The 18,240-nt window shown below is 38.6% G+C and overlaps 1 protein-coding gene across 2 annotated transcripts in view; it reads right to left on the bottom strand.

The window, feature by feature from the left end:
• Positions 1-11,254: 11,254 nt before the first annotated feature.
• The window catches only part of kif3ca (kinesin family member 3Ca), a 29,738-nt gene continuing 22,752 nt past the window's right edge, over positions 11,255-18,240 (bottom strand). For both annotated transcript variants that reach the window (XM_085432296.1, XM_085432297.1), the window contains exons 3-10: positions 17,678-17,779; positions 17,336-17,458; positions 15,151-15,269; positions 13,827-13,943; positions 13,496-13,604; positions 12,449-12,594; positions 11,991-12,074; positions 11,255-11,898 (exon numbers count right to left, since the gene is read on the bottom strand). In XM_085432296.1, coding sequence (XP_085288422.1) covers positions 11,829-11,898; positions 11,991-12,074; positions 12,449-12,594; positions 13,496-13,604; positions 13,827-13,943; positions 15,151-15,269; positions 17,336-17,458; positions 17,678-17,779 — 870 coding nt within the window. In that variant the 3' untranslated portion in view covers positions 11,255-11,828. The remainder of the gene's footprint in view (positions 11,899-11,990; positions 12,075-12,448; positions 12,595-13,495; positions 13,605-13,826; positions 13,944-15,150; positions 15,270-17,335; positions 17,459-17,677; positions 17,780-18,240) is intronic.

Below are 18,240 nucleotides of genomic sequence, written 5' to 3'. Positions count from 1 at the left end.
TCAGGGGCCATTAAGGGGCCGCATAATATTGTGGCATGTTACTTACTTTTTGTTGAGTAAAAGTCCAGACAAGCTCAGTACTGCAATTTTAAGTCTTGTTCTTTTAGCTGCTTCCTTTAGGGGTCGCTGCAGCAGATCACCTGCCAACATCTCGCCCTATGGTCTTCATGCCTTTTGCCTGGAGGTCCATCTTCACCAGTCGTCGTCCAGCATATCCTCCATTCCTCGTCGGCACACGTCCAGAGCATGTCAACCTTACTTCTCTAACTTTGTGTGCAAACTGCTCAACCTGAGCTTTCCTTCTGAAGTACTCATTTCTAAACCTTCCACAAAAGCGATGCATGTTATTCTATGATATCAACAGCAGATGGAGCTCCAGAACAATCACTTGCTGTCCTGTCCAGGACCCCTGTGGATGCTGGAAGAGGCTCTACTTAACTTAAACAAGAAGAGGATCCATATAGGAGACAAACAGATGGATGAACATTCTCCAGTAGATTCAGGCTGATTTGAAGCTGCCAGAAATTCAGGGGGTTTTAAACAGATTCATCCACAACAGCACCCTATGTAGAGGTCGAGGCAAATTAAGTAGTCCATGCAAAATCTGATAGGGGTCAGGGAACGATTAAAGGGATATGAAGTGAATCCTTTAAAAGGAAAAAAAGAAAAGAAAAACAAGCACAAATTTGAGGGAAGAGAGAAAAGACTAATTGCACTTGACTGATCTATTAAACCTTTTTCAGACTGACTCGATCACACAGATATCTGCAAGTACACATTGAACATCATCCACTAAAACTACAAAACTAATCCCAGTTACAAATATGGAGGTAAACATATTTAACATTAATTAGTTGCTTTAAATATTTTGTTTATTAGTCAAGAGCCAACATGTTAGTACTAAATATGTACTTAAGGACATGACGAGGCTGACGATATTCAAAGTTTTTGCACAATCACCTTTTTCCAAACATTTCTTTTCTGAAACTAAACACCACCTGAGGAAAATGAAGGGGAGTTTAAAGGTACATCCCATACTACAATGTTGTCTCTCCCTGTTGTCTTAATCAGTTTCCTCTTCTGCAATTAATGGCACAGTAACTTAAGACGAGTAAAAATAGAACAAACTTAAACTTTTTAAAAGAAATGTAGACATAATGTGACTTACTGCCACAAAAGGCACAGTGTGTTGTAGCACTGCAACATCTGCTTGGGTGAATCATTTACAGTTTATTCAAATCGACGTCATATTTTGCATGCATGTTGGTGAAGCTGTAAATTTGCACATCAATCGAACGTGCTATCATTGAAAGTGTAATACCGGCTCACTTATAAGCACTTTATAGCCCAACAAAGACTGCAAGAGTATTTGTTTCTTGCATGTATTTTACTTTAGGTAGAGATTTTATATAGCGGTTTTAGAGCTCAAAAGGAGCTGTGTGTCCTTCAAGTAAGTTCAGAAATTTTATGATAAGGCGGCTGGTTTCACTGGCATCTTACAGCAGAGCCAGCCTCAGTTTGGTCATTAACTTCCTAGCTTTTCAGTACAGTATGGTCACCTCTAAAACAACACCAGCAGGTCTTTTCGCTGGTGGGATTTCTTGCACCATTGCAACAGTCAAACGTTTGATTAGTTAGATATAAACATTGAAGCTGCTTCCAGCTTGTTGCTTTAAATATTCACTCTGGTGTGATTATATAACATATAAATTCAACTGATAACCGCTGTGGAAAATAAGTAGGGAAAGAAGTCAACAACAACAATAATGTTCATTTGATTCATTTGTAATTAACGTGTTTTTAACCAAAAACAAGGGAGATCATACAAGCACATCTTGTTCATTTATGAAGTTGCACATCTGGAAAATCCACAAGAAAAGTCCAAATCAACAACCAGAGTCCAAGGGGAACAAAAAGAACGGGACCCCCTACCAGAAAAGGACACATGAGCCGAGTCAAAAGGCAAAGTCCAGCAGGAGGAAAACATACACACCAGCAGAGGACTGCAGAACATGCAAGGTATTTCCCCTCATCATGTAAACCTGGATTCTGCAAAAGAAAAAGGGGAATGCTGTTCAGCATTATATTTATCCTGCAGTGACTGATGTAACACCCAACACATGTGAACACCCACAGATAAAAACCCAGCCACAGAATCCTCTGTAGAATTTAGCTTTTCACTTTGGACAGGCAACATCATTTTTTTTAACCCAAGAACAAAGATTTAAACTTCTTTTTTTAAGGAACGCGGTGATGTGGACGATGGGCCTTCAGGTGGTTGCCATCTGTGTTTCCCTGCAGGTTTGTAAGCATAAACCTATCATAAATGAGAATGTGTTAGATATAAAGAACTTCTGCAGAGGTGGGAAGTAACAAAGTACAAATACTTAGTTACTGTACTTAAGTAGAATTTTCAGGTATATGTACTTTACCTGAGTAAAGTGACTTGAGTACTTTTGGTTTAACATTTGAGGGGAGTTATTATTTTCAACATCCAAACCGATTTGAGCCTGAACTGGAACACATGAAAGTTGATCATGCTTGTGTATTAATCACCACGGGATGGTGCGTAAAACAGATAGAAGAGGCGAAATAAACATTGTCCATAGTCAGGGTTTAAAGTGGAGGAAGAAGAGAGGTTAGATTTAAAGGTAAGGACTGCTCAATGCTGTTTGATAAACTGGAAATTTAAAGCTTACATGTAAATTCTCATGTTTTTAAATGTGACGTGTATGTATGTTTTTTCATATTATACAAATCAAACTGAGGTAGACTAACTGTGCTATTTAATGGTTGCATGAAAATGCTTAAACAGGTTAGTTAGGTCAGGGCACATGGGCAGAGGATTTTCATTCAACAATCTTCCTGATCCAGATCGCAGCACATTTGAAGGCTTGCACAACAGTTCAGTCCTCTCTTTGGATCTGTCTAAAAGCAGAATATTTGCATTGCAACAGGGGAGTGTTTAGTTCACTGAAAGAAGTCACAATCATTGATATATCCCAAAACAAAGTGAATCAAATACACAGAAATGCCTTTGAAGGTCTTCAGGATCATTTAAAAGTGCTTACCAGAAATCTTTGCAGTGTGTCTTTAAAAAGAGGAAATTGGGGAAATGTTACACAAAAAAAGAAGTTATGAGCCTAAAAACCACCTACAGCAAATAAACAGTATCTCTAAAAACAACTGTCCTTAAGAAATAGGGAACGAAATCCAGAAAAGGCCAGACAAAGGACTTGAGCGCGAGGAGAAAAGGCTGATTTATGCCACAGTAAACAAAAACTGGACTAAAAATCAGTTGGAGCAGGTCTTTTGGTTCAAATTGTCATTTGAAGTTAGATCACAGACTTGTCTCACAGTCTCTTCTGTCCTGTGGTCTTGGACATTAGATGGGCAAAAAAGAGGACAAACTTAGATTCCTGCCACAAAAGTCACCTTTTTGTCGGTCTATACAACAGAAGGAAACTTGGGAGAATCATTTATATATTCACAGTCATATTTTACACGAGCGCTGGTGCTACTGTAAATTTGCAGTCAAATCAAACTTGTTTTCACTAGAACCATTAATTTAAAGGGACTTTCTAACTCATGTGAAGACTGTTTGTTTGTTTGGTTTTTTGCAGGTATTTTATTTTAGCCTGATGTGATATACTGATGTATTTTACATGTAAAAATGAGCTGTGTCCTTTCATGCTAAAGCAGCTGTTTTTGCTGACATCTTACAGCAGAGGGCAGCCTCAGCTCAGTCAATATTCACTGACCTCCATGATGCTTTTCAGTACAGTAAGGCCACGTCTGAAAACACACCAGCAGGTCTTTTCAGTGCTGGGATTTTTGTGCAGCAATGCAGCGATCAGATGTCTGATCGGTTAGATATAAACAGTGAAGCTGCTTCCATCCAGCTAAAAAAAATAAATCAAGGAGTTCACAAGAGATAAAATGAACTCTGCTGCATTAGCGGGTAAATTAGGTCTGGTAACTGCTGAGGCGAGATAAGTAGAGAACGAGGTCAACAAAAATAATGCTCATTTGACTGTAACTGAAGCGTTTTTAGAAACTACACAAAAACACATTATGGTGTAACAGCTAAACCGGGACTCCAAAATGAACGTCAGCAGAGCTCATTCTCTGTTTTCTGTGTTTCCATTTGTTATAATCTGCTTGTAACTGCATAAATTATTAAACCAAATGTGCTTCTACCATCCTAATAAAGCAGCTCTCTCCTCTCTTCATTAAATATTAAAGATCAAGAGCAGGAGGACTGAGGGCAGACTGCTGATAAGACTCAGATTTATAGACCTGTGCATGTGTGCGTGTGTGTCGCGGAATCATATCTAACATGATTGTGTAATTATATATTCATATAAACACTTATATATCATTGGAAGACTTATAACTAAGCAAATCAATAATCTAATTTAGGTTTGAAACATTTAATACATGTGATTTTAATTTAAGATATAAGTGTTCTTTTATGACTTGATAATAATGTAGTACTAGTGAGGTAATAAAGTGTTAACAAGAAGCTAATAAAATGAAAATAGCAAGCTATTACCAGTTAAACACCAAGGTAACAACCAATTACCCATAGTATACTAAAATATTGATAACATATTGGTATTGTAGCTTATTACACATTAATAATCTATTGACTCAAATGACAAGAAGTGTGATGATTACCTGGAAACTTGTGTGCTAGTTTTCGAGTAATAACCAGCAATCAGGGCTGCAAAATTCAAAACTACATGATTCTAATAAATTCTGTAACAGCATTTCTTATAGCTGAAAATCTAGAACTACTAAAACATGTCAGTGATGGCTATTATGGGTTTTTTTTTATATCACAGCAAAGGGAATTAAACAGTGTATATGTAGCTGAATGATGCCCTGACTTCAATTCATAGTTCACTAAATACTTATTGACGTGCAAATACAAGATCCGTGGCTATGCAAACCCCATAAGACCAATAAAAGAATCATGGCTGACCTGCCACATGGTCTCTCATGGTTTCTCTGAAAAGTAATTAGAATTTATATTGATAATAACTGAATAAATCTATTCGGCTTAACGTGAAGTTAGAAAACAAACATTGTTGATGTAAAGTTACCCTTACAGGAAGAGTAATCAGGACGATGAAATCAAGTGCGAAATATAGCATTATAACCCGTTGGATTTAATCTATTTGAGCCTACAACATCATCTCAGTCACAAAATGCTAATCTGACAGGCTGGACACAGTTTCACATTGAAAATCTATTAGAAATCTTATATTGTTATTCAATCCTTTTCACAGGATGAAATAAATGATGACGAACCTTTTGCTTGTGATTCTACTTTCCTGTCACCTTTTGTCCTTCCCTCCTCCTTTTCTTCTGCTATCACTTTCTCCTTTCACAATAAAAGCATCAGACATCACAAGCCTTTAATGGCCCATCAAAAGATGAAAACATTTCTCTCACCTTGTTTGCTGTTACAGATTCTCTCCCACAGATACTGTTCTCGGATTTTCACAGTGCTATGTGTCCTCCTCATATTATGTCACTCATTTTAGACAGTATGAGCAAACTATTCTTCATGCAAAGCAAAGGTCAGTATTAAAACCTTCATTTGCCTTTATTTTACTGTTTTATCTCATTTTTGTTTCAGCACTTTTAAAATGGCGTAACTTTTAGCAAATTTTAATATTTTGTGTCCTAACATGACGTGTTAACTGTTTCTACCTTTATGTTGATTGATTAATGCCATCATGTGATAGATTTTTTGCGCAAAGTATGTCTACAAGTAGCTGAAGAACATTTGTTTTCTTTGTTGTGATCAGTTTTCATCTTCAAGAGCACCTTCAGACCTCCTGTACTCACAGCAGGTGTAACACTGTTGGATTCACAGTCCATTCATTTTTGTATTTTAGAGCCGGCGTTCTTCTTGGTGAACTTGTTTGCGTTTTAGTATTGGCTGTCTTAACAAGGCTAATGGCCTCATAACTAATAAGATTAAGTGAGAGCAAATAAAGTGAAATGTTATTGCTCACCTTTGCCCAGAAAAAACACGCATGAAAATGAAACTGCCTAAAACAAATCAATGCTAAATTTATTGATTTGAGGATGAAAATGGATGAGAAGGAGGCTGTGATCTTTTTTTTTTATTTCCGTCAATGCCATCTGATCCACCATGTTACATTCATATACATCAACACACAAACCCCCATCGATGCCATCCCCATCCCCTTCACCCTCTACTGGCAGGTTACCATGGAAACAGGCTCAGTATCCACCTCCTCCACAGTTATTCCTCACTTCCTGATTGTCTTTGGATGCCTGCATCCATCCACCCCTCCTCCTCTCTTCCATCCGTGTCCTCGCCTCCCTCCTCCCCGCCCCCACAGCCACAGCTAAAATGTCTATAAATTAGCAGCACTCAGAGGGAAATTGTTTACGTTACGTCATACCTTTGTTCCTACATTATTCAAAAAATCACGCTCATGCTCGCATCGCTGTCTGCCCTAGAAATTAAAACATGATTCATGAGTGTTTTGGGGGCAGGACTGATGCTGCAGATTAAACAGCATACACAAATTAAGATAAGATAAGATAAGATAAGATAACCTTTATTAGTCCCACACGTGGGAAATTTGTTTTGTCACAGCAGGAAGTGGACAGTGCAAAAGTTATGAGGCAAAAATTAGAATACAAATTAGCATTTAAATGAGGTCTTTCAGAATCATAAACAACATTCTGTGTGAATTTTTTTTCTTAAATCTCTATATTTTTGTTTGTTTTTTGAGCACTTATCTGTAACCAGAAAGAAATTCCAAGTTCTGAACTCAAAATATGGACTGATGTCCCATTTTTTGGAGGCTTGAGGTTGTCTTAGGTACGAAAAATCAAACACTAGCACGAGGAAAATCTCATTGCAGAACTGAGGGACACTGCACCCACATCCACCCATCCACATTAAGGGGACGGCTGTGGAGCGTGTGAGCAGCTTCAAGTTCCTGGGAGTCCACATCTCCGAGGATCTCACCTGGACGACCAACTGCTCCAAGCTGGTCAAGAAGGCTCACCAGCGCCTCTTCTTCTTGAGGACTCTGAGGAAGAACCACCTGTCCTCAGACATCCTGGTGAACTTCTATCGCTGCACCATCGAGAGCATCCTGACCAACTGTATAACAGTCTGGTACGGGAACTGCTCTGCCTCGGACCGGAAGGCGTTGCAGAGGGTCGTGAAAACTGCCCAGCGCATCGCCGGAGCACCACTTCCTGCCATAAAAGACATCTACAGGAAGCGGTGTCTGAAAAGGGCTGGGAAAATCATCAAAGACCCCAGTCCCCCATCGCATGGACTCTTCACCCTCCTGCCCTCTGGGAGGCGCCACAGGAGCCTCCGGACTAAGACCACCAGGTACCGGAACAGCTTCTTCCCCACAGCTGTCAGACTCCTGAACTCTGCCTCCTGACATCTGACCCACGTTAAACTCATGGACTGAACATACACACACCCACAATGGACAACTGTACCCTCAAACACAATAATAACATGGACTGAACCACCACTCACAACTACTAGCACTTTATATAGCCTCTGTAGAAACTATCTACACCCTCACTTATCTTAACTGCACTACTGTATAGCTCTGTGTAAATAATCATTCTGTACATTCGATAATCTTTAATCCTACAACTGTTTACAACTTGCATAGTTCCCATTTCTGTATAACTGTATATCTCAGATTTCTGTAAAGTTATTTATTTCATATTCTGTATAGTTTTTCATATTTATATCCTGTTCATATCCTGTACATAGCTTGTACTCACTACAGTCTGTACATACTTATAGTTATAGAATATTCACAACATACTTCATACCGTGTACATTATAACATACCATAATAGACCCATTTCTGTAATATACTCACATATCTATATTATTGCTAATATATATTGTAATATATCTATATCACTAAAGCACTTCTGGATGGATGCAAACTGCATTTCGTTGCCCTGTACCTGTGCATGTGCAATGACAATAAAGTTGAATTCTATTCTATTCTATTCTATATGCTAAAGACTTTAAACTTATGATCTAACTCTAACTGCCAGCATAAATTCACCAGGATAGTATTTAGTGATTTCTCTTATATACAGATTTTCTTTTGCATCTTATAGTGCTTCCGCAGTGGCGTCACACCTGTAAGCTACATCCATTTTCCATTTTCAGTTATTGATTGTAAGGAAGATTTATGCTGATCTTCTACCACTTAGCAAAGGACGATACATGTGCAACACGGTCTGAATACCTCAAGGAGTTTTACATTGTAAGGTAAAGACCATACAATGGTAATCTGTGAAGCTCACAGAGATTACTTCCACAAACACAGACCTCATTATTTGTAACCTTGTCCATGTTTAATACGAGCATCCAAATAAATGCACAAAATATTGTATCAGAAGTATCAGCAATAAAGCAGTTGAATGGATTTAACCTCCATTATACAATATGAACACAAGAAGCTTCAGAGCAGTTAAAGTCTATTTTTAGATATTTATATATACACATTAAAAACTGGGTCAGCTGCAGGCTGAGATACTGATAACTAAACATATAAAATGCTCCGTGTGTGTTTCTAAATGGCTTTAACCATTCCAAAAGCATCTGATATTAATTTGTAACTAGAAAATTGTTTCTTTTTGCCATTTCAAACCTTTACGTCTAACATAACTGAGTATTAAAGTGGCATGAGTGTTTACTCTGCTCCCTTAACTAAAACAATTCTAAAACCAGAATGTCAAGTTGTATTCGGCTCCAGTATCCTAAGGCTTCATTTTTGTAAACTAAATATTTCTGGGTTTTGGACTTCTGTTCGTATTTGCAGCCCCAGTGAGAGCTCAAGCATGCATTGAAAATGCCAAGAAATCTCAGGAATGTCCAAGTTTCCATTTGATTTGATGTGTGGAGATGTGCTGCACATTGGTGATATACACTTTACTTTTACACGGGTCAATGACTCTTCTTTGCTGTTGTACACTCACTGAGGGGGTTTAGCTGCGGTTCCTCCTTTCACATCAATAATACATTGATGGTTAGTCAGTCTGGCCCCCTGCTGTTTCCTCCTTTTACCCTTTAGGAAGTAATGAACCCAGTGACACTAAATTGTGCACACCTGACTGCACACAGCCTGCTAAATTTCTTTTTTATTTACTGTACAATTTGATAGAAACCACATGTCAAAGAAGAAGAAAAATGTGTTCAGTGAACATATGTTCGTGTTGATTCCTGGGTACAACAGGTGCTCCATCCTTGAGATGGCAACCTCTGGTTCTCATTTCTTTACTTGATCATGGGTTTAAAGAAGCTGCTGCTGGTGAAGCTCTTTGACAGACGACTGAATGAAGGAATGTTTGACTGAAGCCAGCTTGTGTGGCTTCAGCAGCACATGAGACATGTTTTTGAGTCCAAAAACAACCCGTGTGTCCAAGTTTCCATTGTTTAGAAGAAGCTTAATTTATCATTTTGATTCACAACGACAGGCAGAAGTCAGATTGTTTTTTACTTCCAAGACATTTTCAGACTCAGGGTGTGATTTCTCTGACTTTAGATGAGGAAAAATTTAAACACCGCCTCTTATTTTCACTTTTTAAGTCCCAAAGAAAGTGCCAACCAGGATTTCTAATGGTCACTTCCAAATTCCAGTGACCATTATTGGGTTTAAACCATATGTTGATGTGTCCAGGCCATTCTTGCCGTCTCCTCATTGGTGAAAGTGTTTGTTGTAAATATTGTTTATATATTTTACTCCTTACATATGCTGTTTAAACTGCTGCCTGTAAAATGTTTTTATCGTATAACTGTTGAAGGCAATGTGGCAAATAGTGTCAGTCGACCATAGGAGTTGCACTGTGTTCCACGGATGTTGCTGGAAGTTCGTTTCAACGCAGTTTTCTTTCATATCATATAGCACCAAATCACAACCACAGTTGCCTCCAAGCAAATGCATCCTCCTGTGAGTTTAGGCAGCAGCAGCTGTTTTTATAGGTTCCACCACGTTAAGACTATTTCTTGCACTTTCAGTGAAGCAGTTTTTCTAATAAAATAACCTTTTGTTTGGAAAACTGAAGCTAAATACTGTCACACTGGTGCACATGACCACCAGTATAAATATTCCACGAGGATTAATATAAAATTATTTATATGTATGTAAGTTAAGGTTAATTATTTACTTAACCTTAACTTAATAAACAATTGCTTAAGTTTCATTTTTACTTCATGTCTTCTTAATAAAATGTGTCTTTGTGAGGCACCAGTCTTTTTGAAAAAAGTGCCACCTAAAAAAACACTAATTCACCTCAGTGGAGGCCAGATTTTAGTCTGCAGTATCGACTGGTTCACCCCATCCTGATGCATGAACTGCATTTTCATAGATGCCAAATGGCACAATGAGATGCATTAGTTGAAAGTTGTTTTGTGTTAAACTATCTTCATGGCAAAGCTTAAACTTACATGGTATTATTTATTTAATGAACTCTACACCGCTCTAAAAAGGTCACATTTTTGACACAAACTATTCATGAATCTAATATGAATCCAGGATGATCAGATGTCCCTCTTCATGTGTGACTGCACAGCATTTTTATTTATTGTCCCCTTGTCCTGAGACAATGGCTGACGTTTTGACTCTGCAGAACATGTGCTTTTCTAAATTCTGTGAAGAGAAGGCTTTGTTTTGTATTTAAATAAAGATTAGCCTGTCTTAAGATGTGACCATCAGTGAAAGTTCCAAGTCACCAAAAAGCAACAAGCTTTGTAGATTTTGCTAAATATCATGGAAACTGCCACAAAGAAAATTAAGATGCAGTTTATACTGAGAAATAGAGCGTTTGGCTGTTGTGTTAGAGTTTTGCACAGTATATTTATGTCATAATGGGCAAAAAATTGCAAACAAATTGTTAAAATGGATGCATCTCTACTGAAACACTAAGACTATTACCACACAGAGGAGGCGCTGAAATAACAGAGGATACAGGAGCATATAAAGACTATTATATTAGACCACTTCGGCCTTGTTTAATTCTTATTTACTTGACAAAAGACCTGGAATATTTGCACGTTAATGTAATATATTTGACGTCCTGCCAGCATTGTTTGTCCCAGACAAAACGTCGTGTTTGTCCCACATTTAGTTTGCTGGGATCTGGTCACCATCCGCCCATCCGTGTTTGTTTGTTGAATTAAAATCCCAGTAAAATAATTCTGACAGTGTGACATGCCTCGTGTTCTTCATTTTAATTACATTAGTTTTTAAGACATTTCATTTAAATTAGACACTGCAGGGGGACAGATAAATGATGGGAGGCAACAGGAATGACAACGGTCATCATTCAGGTCTTGAGCACCTCGTCTGACCAACAACAGTACACATCGTATATTCTTATTTTTGTGTGTGTACTCATTTCAAAAAGCCAACACTGACATAAACTCTCTGACGATGAAGTCCAACTTCTACATAGAAAACAGACCAAACCTGCTTTGAAAAATCCAGAATACATGAAACCTTCACCTTTAAATCTGCAGTGGTCATGACTAGAAACACAAACAGGCAATCATACGGCGCTTTGTACACAACAGACACACACAAACACACAGACACACACACACAACAGTCTGGGCAGTTCAGCACTGCAGCCAGCTGTTTTCAGAGATGATCTGACATGCAAAAGAGGAAAGGGCTCTGCCGGAGGAGGAACTGGAGGAACTGATTTATACAGAGTTTCTGAGGTTCATATGGTCATGTAGTTTCCTGCCAGAAGATCATTTCCATGAAGTCTGTCAGCTTTCAGCAGAGGTGGTGGTGGTGTGTTTGTGTCCCAGCAGTGGGCCTCACTGAGAAGTCTGTAAGGCGGCCACTGGCCAAAAGAGGAAGTTGATGTTGAGAGATCAAATAAATAATAATAATAATAATGGCAATAAAAAAAAGCTCTCTTCATTAAAGCTTTACTGTGCCGCTGCGGGTGTGGCAGTGTGACATGCTGCCAAGGACACATTAGAAGGGGAGGAAGTCATGGATTTTGGAGTCTGACACCTGAAAAAACAAAAAACAAAAGTTGTATAATATATGTATAATATGTACAATCACAGATTATTGAGATTATGCAGTTGAGAAAATGACAGATAAACCATCAGATTAGGGCAAGAGGGTGTGGCTAATCCTGAATAATCCCATTTACTGTAGAGATGCTCTGATGCTAAACCATTTACAGTTCACAGGTCACATGCACAGGCTGAACAGTGGAAGCGGGTTTCAAACACAAATATGACAAAGTATTCTCAGCTCTATTTCCAGATGTAGAAACATCTGAGCAGCAGCAGCAGCAACGTGCAGTAAGTGTATGCCAATAAAGAAAGACAACATCTGTTTTATTTATATGAGAAGAGGCTGCATTAATTTGACCTCACCAAGACTGGGACTTTCGAACGCCTTTCTCCTTGGTGGGCGAGCTGTCCACCGAGGGACTTTGGTTCGGTTCTCCATCCTTTGAGCAATCGACTGAGGCGGTGTTTGGAGGAGTCATGTCCAGCTCCAGAAACATGATGTTCTCAGCCTGAACACATTATGAAAACATTATCTACAGTTAGTAACACATTATATGGATCAAAGTATTGAAAAAAAGTGTTTTCAGCCCCTTAACAACAGGTGTATAAAATCAAGAAACTAGCCGTTCAATCTGCCTTTATAAACATTTGTTATTGCAAAGAAACTTTGACCATGGTACTTTAATAGGATGCCCCCACTGCAACAAGTCAGTACTTAATTGCAGAGAAAGCTGCTCTGGCATTAACATCAGCACAAAAACTGCTTGCTGGGAGGTTCATTCAATGGCTAAGTAGCTCTCGGTCGCTTTTACTGAATGCTGTGTTACTCTAGTAAAAGCTGAGTCCATTAATTTCATAGCAAATGCTTTAATAAAGTATGGTGCATTTTTATAGTTAAGGGTTTTTTATAAGCAAAGCAACAAAAAAAAAAAGAAAGTAATGTCATGATCCTGAGATCGTCATGATATTTTTGCCACTTGGATTCTAGTTCCTTCAATTTCCAGTGCCTTAAGATTCCAGTATGTTTTTTATTGTTCATGTTTAGTGTTGGTTTTTATATTTCAATGAGTCTTAAGTCTGACTTTGACCTTGACAGATGGTAAAAATACCATTACTAGGAAATATTCAAAACTATAAGAGTAAATCACGCCTGAAATCTTTAAAACTGAAAAACTGATATTTAGTCTTTCAGGATCCAAAAGGACAAATTAAACAGAATATAAACTGACTGACCTATAATGGAAATAAAAATTTACATAATTAATTAAATAACATTCAGAATAAAGATTTATGAAAAAACAAAAAAAAACAAAACCATACTTCTTTACATTAAAATTTAATGATTTATATTTGTGGGCTTGTTTTATGTCCTCAAAAGGATGCCAAGTCATCACACACACAGACACTTACCCTGTATCTGGAATGACCTCCCATCGCTATGGCAACCCTGGCATACTGGCTGATGGGTCGTTTGTATCCGACTGCAGATGCTGGCCTTTTCTTCATCTGCGAGGATTTACTGAACGGAAGAAAAGTCGGGATCAATGAGACACACAAAAACCCAATCTGGAATCAATTCTCAAAACACCAAAAAAGCCAGAAAAAGGAGGATGCCACTCAAACAGCAGCGGAAGAAGATGAAAAGAAGAGATAATCATATGATGCACGGCGCCCAGAGATCTAAACTAAAGCCTGACTAAATTTAAGAGTTTATTCTTTTACATCGAAAACAGACGCTGACCTTTCAGCAGGAACAAGTGACTGGAACTTCCACTGGTCTTCCTCAGGGTCAAAGACCAGCCTGTTCATTATCTTATTCTTCTCCTCGGGCGGGATGAAGTTCTCTATGATCAGATACCTGCGTGTTCACAACACAGAGTGATGCAAGAAGTAATGGTTTATATCATATACAAGTCTGGAGTCATGTGGTTGTAATAGCAAATGCACTATGAGTAAGATTTTAGGGGTTTATTTGTATACTTTTCACATTTTAAACAGAAAAAATGATTTTCTTTGAATTTGTAAAGTCTTTTTTACTCATAAACACTAAACCTCCTGATAAATGAACTCTTGATTAGAAGCTTTTTTATGGGTTTAGCTGTTTCTTCAAATCAACATAACTTAGCTATTTAACTGGCTGCACAAAAACAAGTTTAAAAGAAAAGATTAACAAATATTTTATGGTCTTATTACAATACTATTACAAAGCACTTTCACTGCTTAGAGAAATTTTAAAAAAGGAAAAGAAGAAAGAGCATCTGGCTATCACAGCTGCTAGCAGGGCTCTTTTTGAAAAGCATAATGAGACATGTAGACTTCTGACAATGAAGAAAGGTTTACGCAGCAGGGGAGCAAACAAAAAGAAGAAAAAAACTGTTAACAAAACTGTAAAAGTACTGAGTTTGGCAAAAAAAACAGACCCCTACCTCTGCAAGAACAGATTTCAAGTAAAAGCATTTCTTAACTGCTTACCTTGCAGCCGTACTTTTGCATAGAATAAAAGACAACCGGTAAAAGCCTAACACAATTTTTTATTTAGTGTAAACACTCAGTCTGCAAAGGAAGTAACTATTTAAATGAGGGATGTCACAGTCATTTTACATCAATGGGCACGTACAGCCCATTTTGATGATGAGACGAGTGAAACTGCCATTTCTATCACTCTAAAGATGTTTAATTATACGTTTAATCCCTGAGATATTTTTAACATAAGATAAAGAGGCGCAATTTCTACATGATACATGTATAAAATTACTGTCCTGTAGTTAGTTAGGGGGTTTTTTTGATGATGAATGAAAATTTTCTTTTTGTTTTTTAACCAAAATTTTCATATTGCAGAGTAAAAAACAGGAACTTTTCTGTCATTTAATTGTTTATCTATTACTTAACTATTTTGGTGTATTATGAGTGACTGTGAAGTCTGCGGACCAGAATGGGGTCTTTGCCAGGCCAATGCTGGCCCCCTGGCCTTATGTTTGATCTTTAAATGGGGCGTATTGCTTTGAAGAATCCCGTACTGTATGTGGCGATTTTTGAGCACTCTTTGTGATTTGTGGTTGACTCACTTGAACTTGAGCTCTCTGGTGAGCTCGTTCTGAGTTTGCTCGAGCTCCTGTCTGCTCCTCACGTGCTCGTCGTTCACGTCCTTGATCTCTACTTTGATTGCCTGGAGCTTGGCGTACAGCTGGAAGAAACGACAAAGACATGCAAGCGAGAGGAGCAATCAGGCCTGAGGTTCCCAGTGAAGATGGACTGGTCTACAACTTGCTGCAGCTCGGTTGCCCATAGCAACAGCACTGGAAGCGCTGGTGTCTGGTGAACAGGCCAGCCAATGGGAGCTCTCCTCCTCTAATTCCTCCTCCTGGTTCCTCCTGAGATTTCACACTGTTCATTCTTTGACTTCACCCGAGGCTTCAAACATAAAGGCGAATCCTGACTTCAGCTGTGAATCATGACACTGCAGGCTCTGCAGCTCGGACACGCAGAGCAACCCCCCCCCCCCCCAAAAAAAAGTCAAATCAATAAGAAGCATCTGGGGCAAATCTCAATTTTAGGACAGATTTTCACAGATGCTAGCTTAAAAAATTTAAATACCTTTAAAAACCGCCAGAAATTGGATTTGACAGTTAAATTTAGACTTCAAAGCTGAAGCCTTAATGTTACATTACAGAAAGGTACTCTCACTCTCTTCTTATGCTAAGAAAAATGTGGCTAAAAGTGCTTTTATCACTGAATTCTGGTCCCTGTTGGTTTTGCAGTGTTTCTGTCTTTCCCAGTCTCCATCCTGATTTTTAGTGTTAGCTGTAATATCCCCGGAAGTTTGTTTTTCCTGCTGTTCCTCTAGCCTTTTTGCTTCAGTGCTAACTTGGTTTCACCTTTTATCATTTAGTTTTGTTGACTTATCAGCTTTGGAGTAAAGCTTGCTCTTTGCTTTATGTCATGCACTTGTATGCAGTTGCTTCCACCTCTCTGCTAAACCATGATAATATGTCCTTTTGTCCCTGAAAATCTCTTTAAGCTTGAAATTAATTTGATTTCAGTGAATTGCTTCAGTTAACACAACAAACTGTGACACATGTTCCTAAGGAAAAATGTGTATTCCTCATCCAGTGAATGCTCAGGTCGCTAGCATATTGCTACTGTTTGAACAGCAGTGAGAGCACTGTCCAGCTACTCTCCAAGCTGCAGTTAAATTAAGAACATGGAGAACGTTCACCTTCAAAATAAATGCTGTGCCTCAACGCTACAGCCAGCATTTTTAAAAAGGCAAACCTTTTTACTTTTTCAAGTTTTACTACTGCTGGGTGAGTATCAGCGAGTATTTGTAGACAAACATGAAAAACTACAGGTAACCGTGGCAATCTTTTTTTCTTTTTTTTACATTAGCTACAATCATTACTCCAACTTAACATTTAACATGATCAACTTCTCAGTTGATCATTAAATAATGACTTTGGAAGGAAAAAAAATTATCATTGGCTATTTTAAGAAATAGAATTCTGCAGTAGTGTTTTTTTTTTCTTTTCCAGCAAACAAGGTGTCAGTGACATTTTTGTAGTCACTGAGCTTTACGGACTGCCCACTGAGTTTTGAATGCACAGCGTGAAAAACACCCCCTCTTTTCTTCAGACTGACGGCATCATGCAGTGTGAGAGGAGTAGATGGACCCACGTTTGGGAATCAGGGCAGCAAAGATCAGCAAAGGATCATTAGCTACATTGTCGCCCGCACTCGCACAACGGGCCACTCGGTGTTAGTCCTGCTGGTCGCATCCGTGCAGCGAGATAGGGACGCGGAAAGAGAGGGGAAGGATGTAATAGGTTCGGTGTTTGCACTGGTGAGGGAGAGGTTTAGTGAGTTACTGGGGGATTTGAAGTGAAGGAAGACTGAGGTTAGTGCAGAAAGCATGAATACGTAAAAATGGCAGGGAGGGAGGGAGGGAAAGGGACGGCAGGACAAACCTTGAGGTACTGAAATTTAAGTGTGTGTCCGAACGAAGCGAGTGTCCAAGTCAAGGGGTCATTTGTGATCCAGGTCAAAGGTCAAAGGGAAAGAAGGGGGTAAAGAGGGACATTCTCACATTAGGAACAAAAAGGGAAGGTCTGTAAGTGTGTGCACGTTAAAACACACCTATACTACTATGTCTATTACCTCTTTTGCAAAAGTGTGTGCGAGAGTAGAAATGAGGATATCTACTGTATTTCTACTTGTGTGCATCAGATTTTTTTCTGCATCATCAGGATATTTTACCTTCTTGAGTTTCTTTGTCTTGGCTTCAACCTCCTGCTGCAGAGAAGTGAAAGTCTCTCTCAGTTCCAGCGTCTCTTCATCCTGAATCAACACTTGCTGCTGGATCTCGCGCTCCTTACGCGTCTGAAAGCAGAATGCAAATATCACCCTGTTCCTTTGTGGATTCTCCACAGCTCTGGAGTGTTTTTATCAATTCAGGCTGCAGAAAACACTAATTACTGTAAATGTTAAACAAACTGCTGCAGAAAAGATTTCTCCTAAGGTTTTAAATGTATGCCTGAAGTATGAACTGTGCAGCTGTACTGAGTAAATTAGTGTACTACTGCAAAAAAAACGCTTTACCTGCTCTGCTATCTCCTGCCGTTTTATCTCCAGCATCTTCTGCTGCTCATTGGTGTGATCTATGATGTTCTTTCCACCGACCAGCAGCTTGCTCTCCATCGCCTGAAAAAACAAACAACATTTTGATTAATATTTCTGAAGCTACTTTATTATATGCTTTATATTCTCCGTCAAATGCCACACATCCTGCAGGGTTCTGTATTTAATGTCACATCAAAAAGTCACTATACAGCTAAAGTTTAAACAAGCACACTGTTAAAAATGAAAGTGGAAAAACAGTTTTTGCTATTAAACATCATTAGAAAAACATCCTCAATAGTAATAAATAATGTGTATTTATTACTATAAATACAGCAGCGTGGCGGTTAGCACTGTTGCCTCATAGCAAGAAGGTCCTGAGTTCAACACCACCATTTGAAGCCTTTCAGTGTGGAGTTTGCACGTTCTCCCTCTGTTCACGTGGTTTCTCTCCAGGTACTCCAGCTTTCGCCCACAGTTTCCATAGGTTAATCTAAATCATAGGTGTGAATTTGAAGGTAAATGATTCACTGTCTCTATGTGTT

This window comes from Copadichromis virginalis, linkage group LG15, assembly GCF_057382275.1.
Source record: "Copadichromis virginalis isolate Kocher_CV1m ecotype Utaka linkage group LG15, C_Virginalis_male_GT1.1, whole genome shotgun sequence".
Classification (NCBI taxonomy): domain Eukaryota; kingdom Metazoa; phylum Chordata; class Actinopteri; order Cichliformes; family Cichlidae; genus Copadichromis; species Copadichromis virginalis.
Note: the sequence above shows the minus strand (reverse complement) of the source record. Positions and strands in the feature narration are given on the sequence as shown.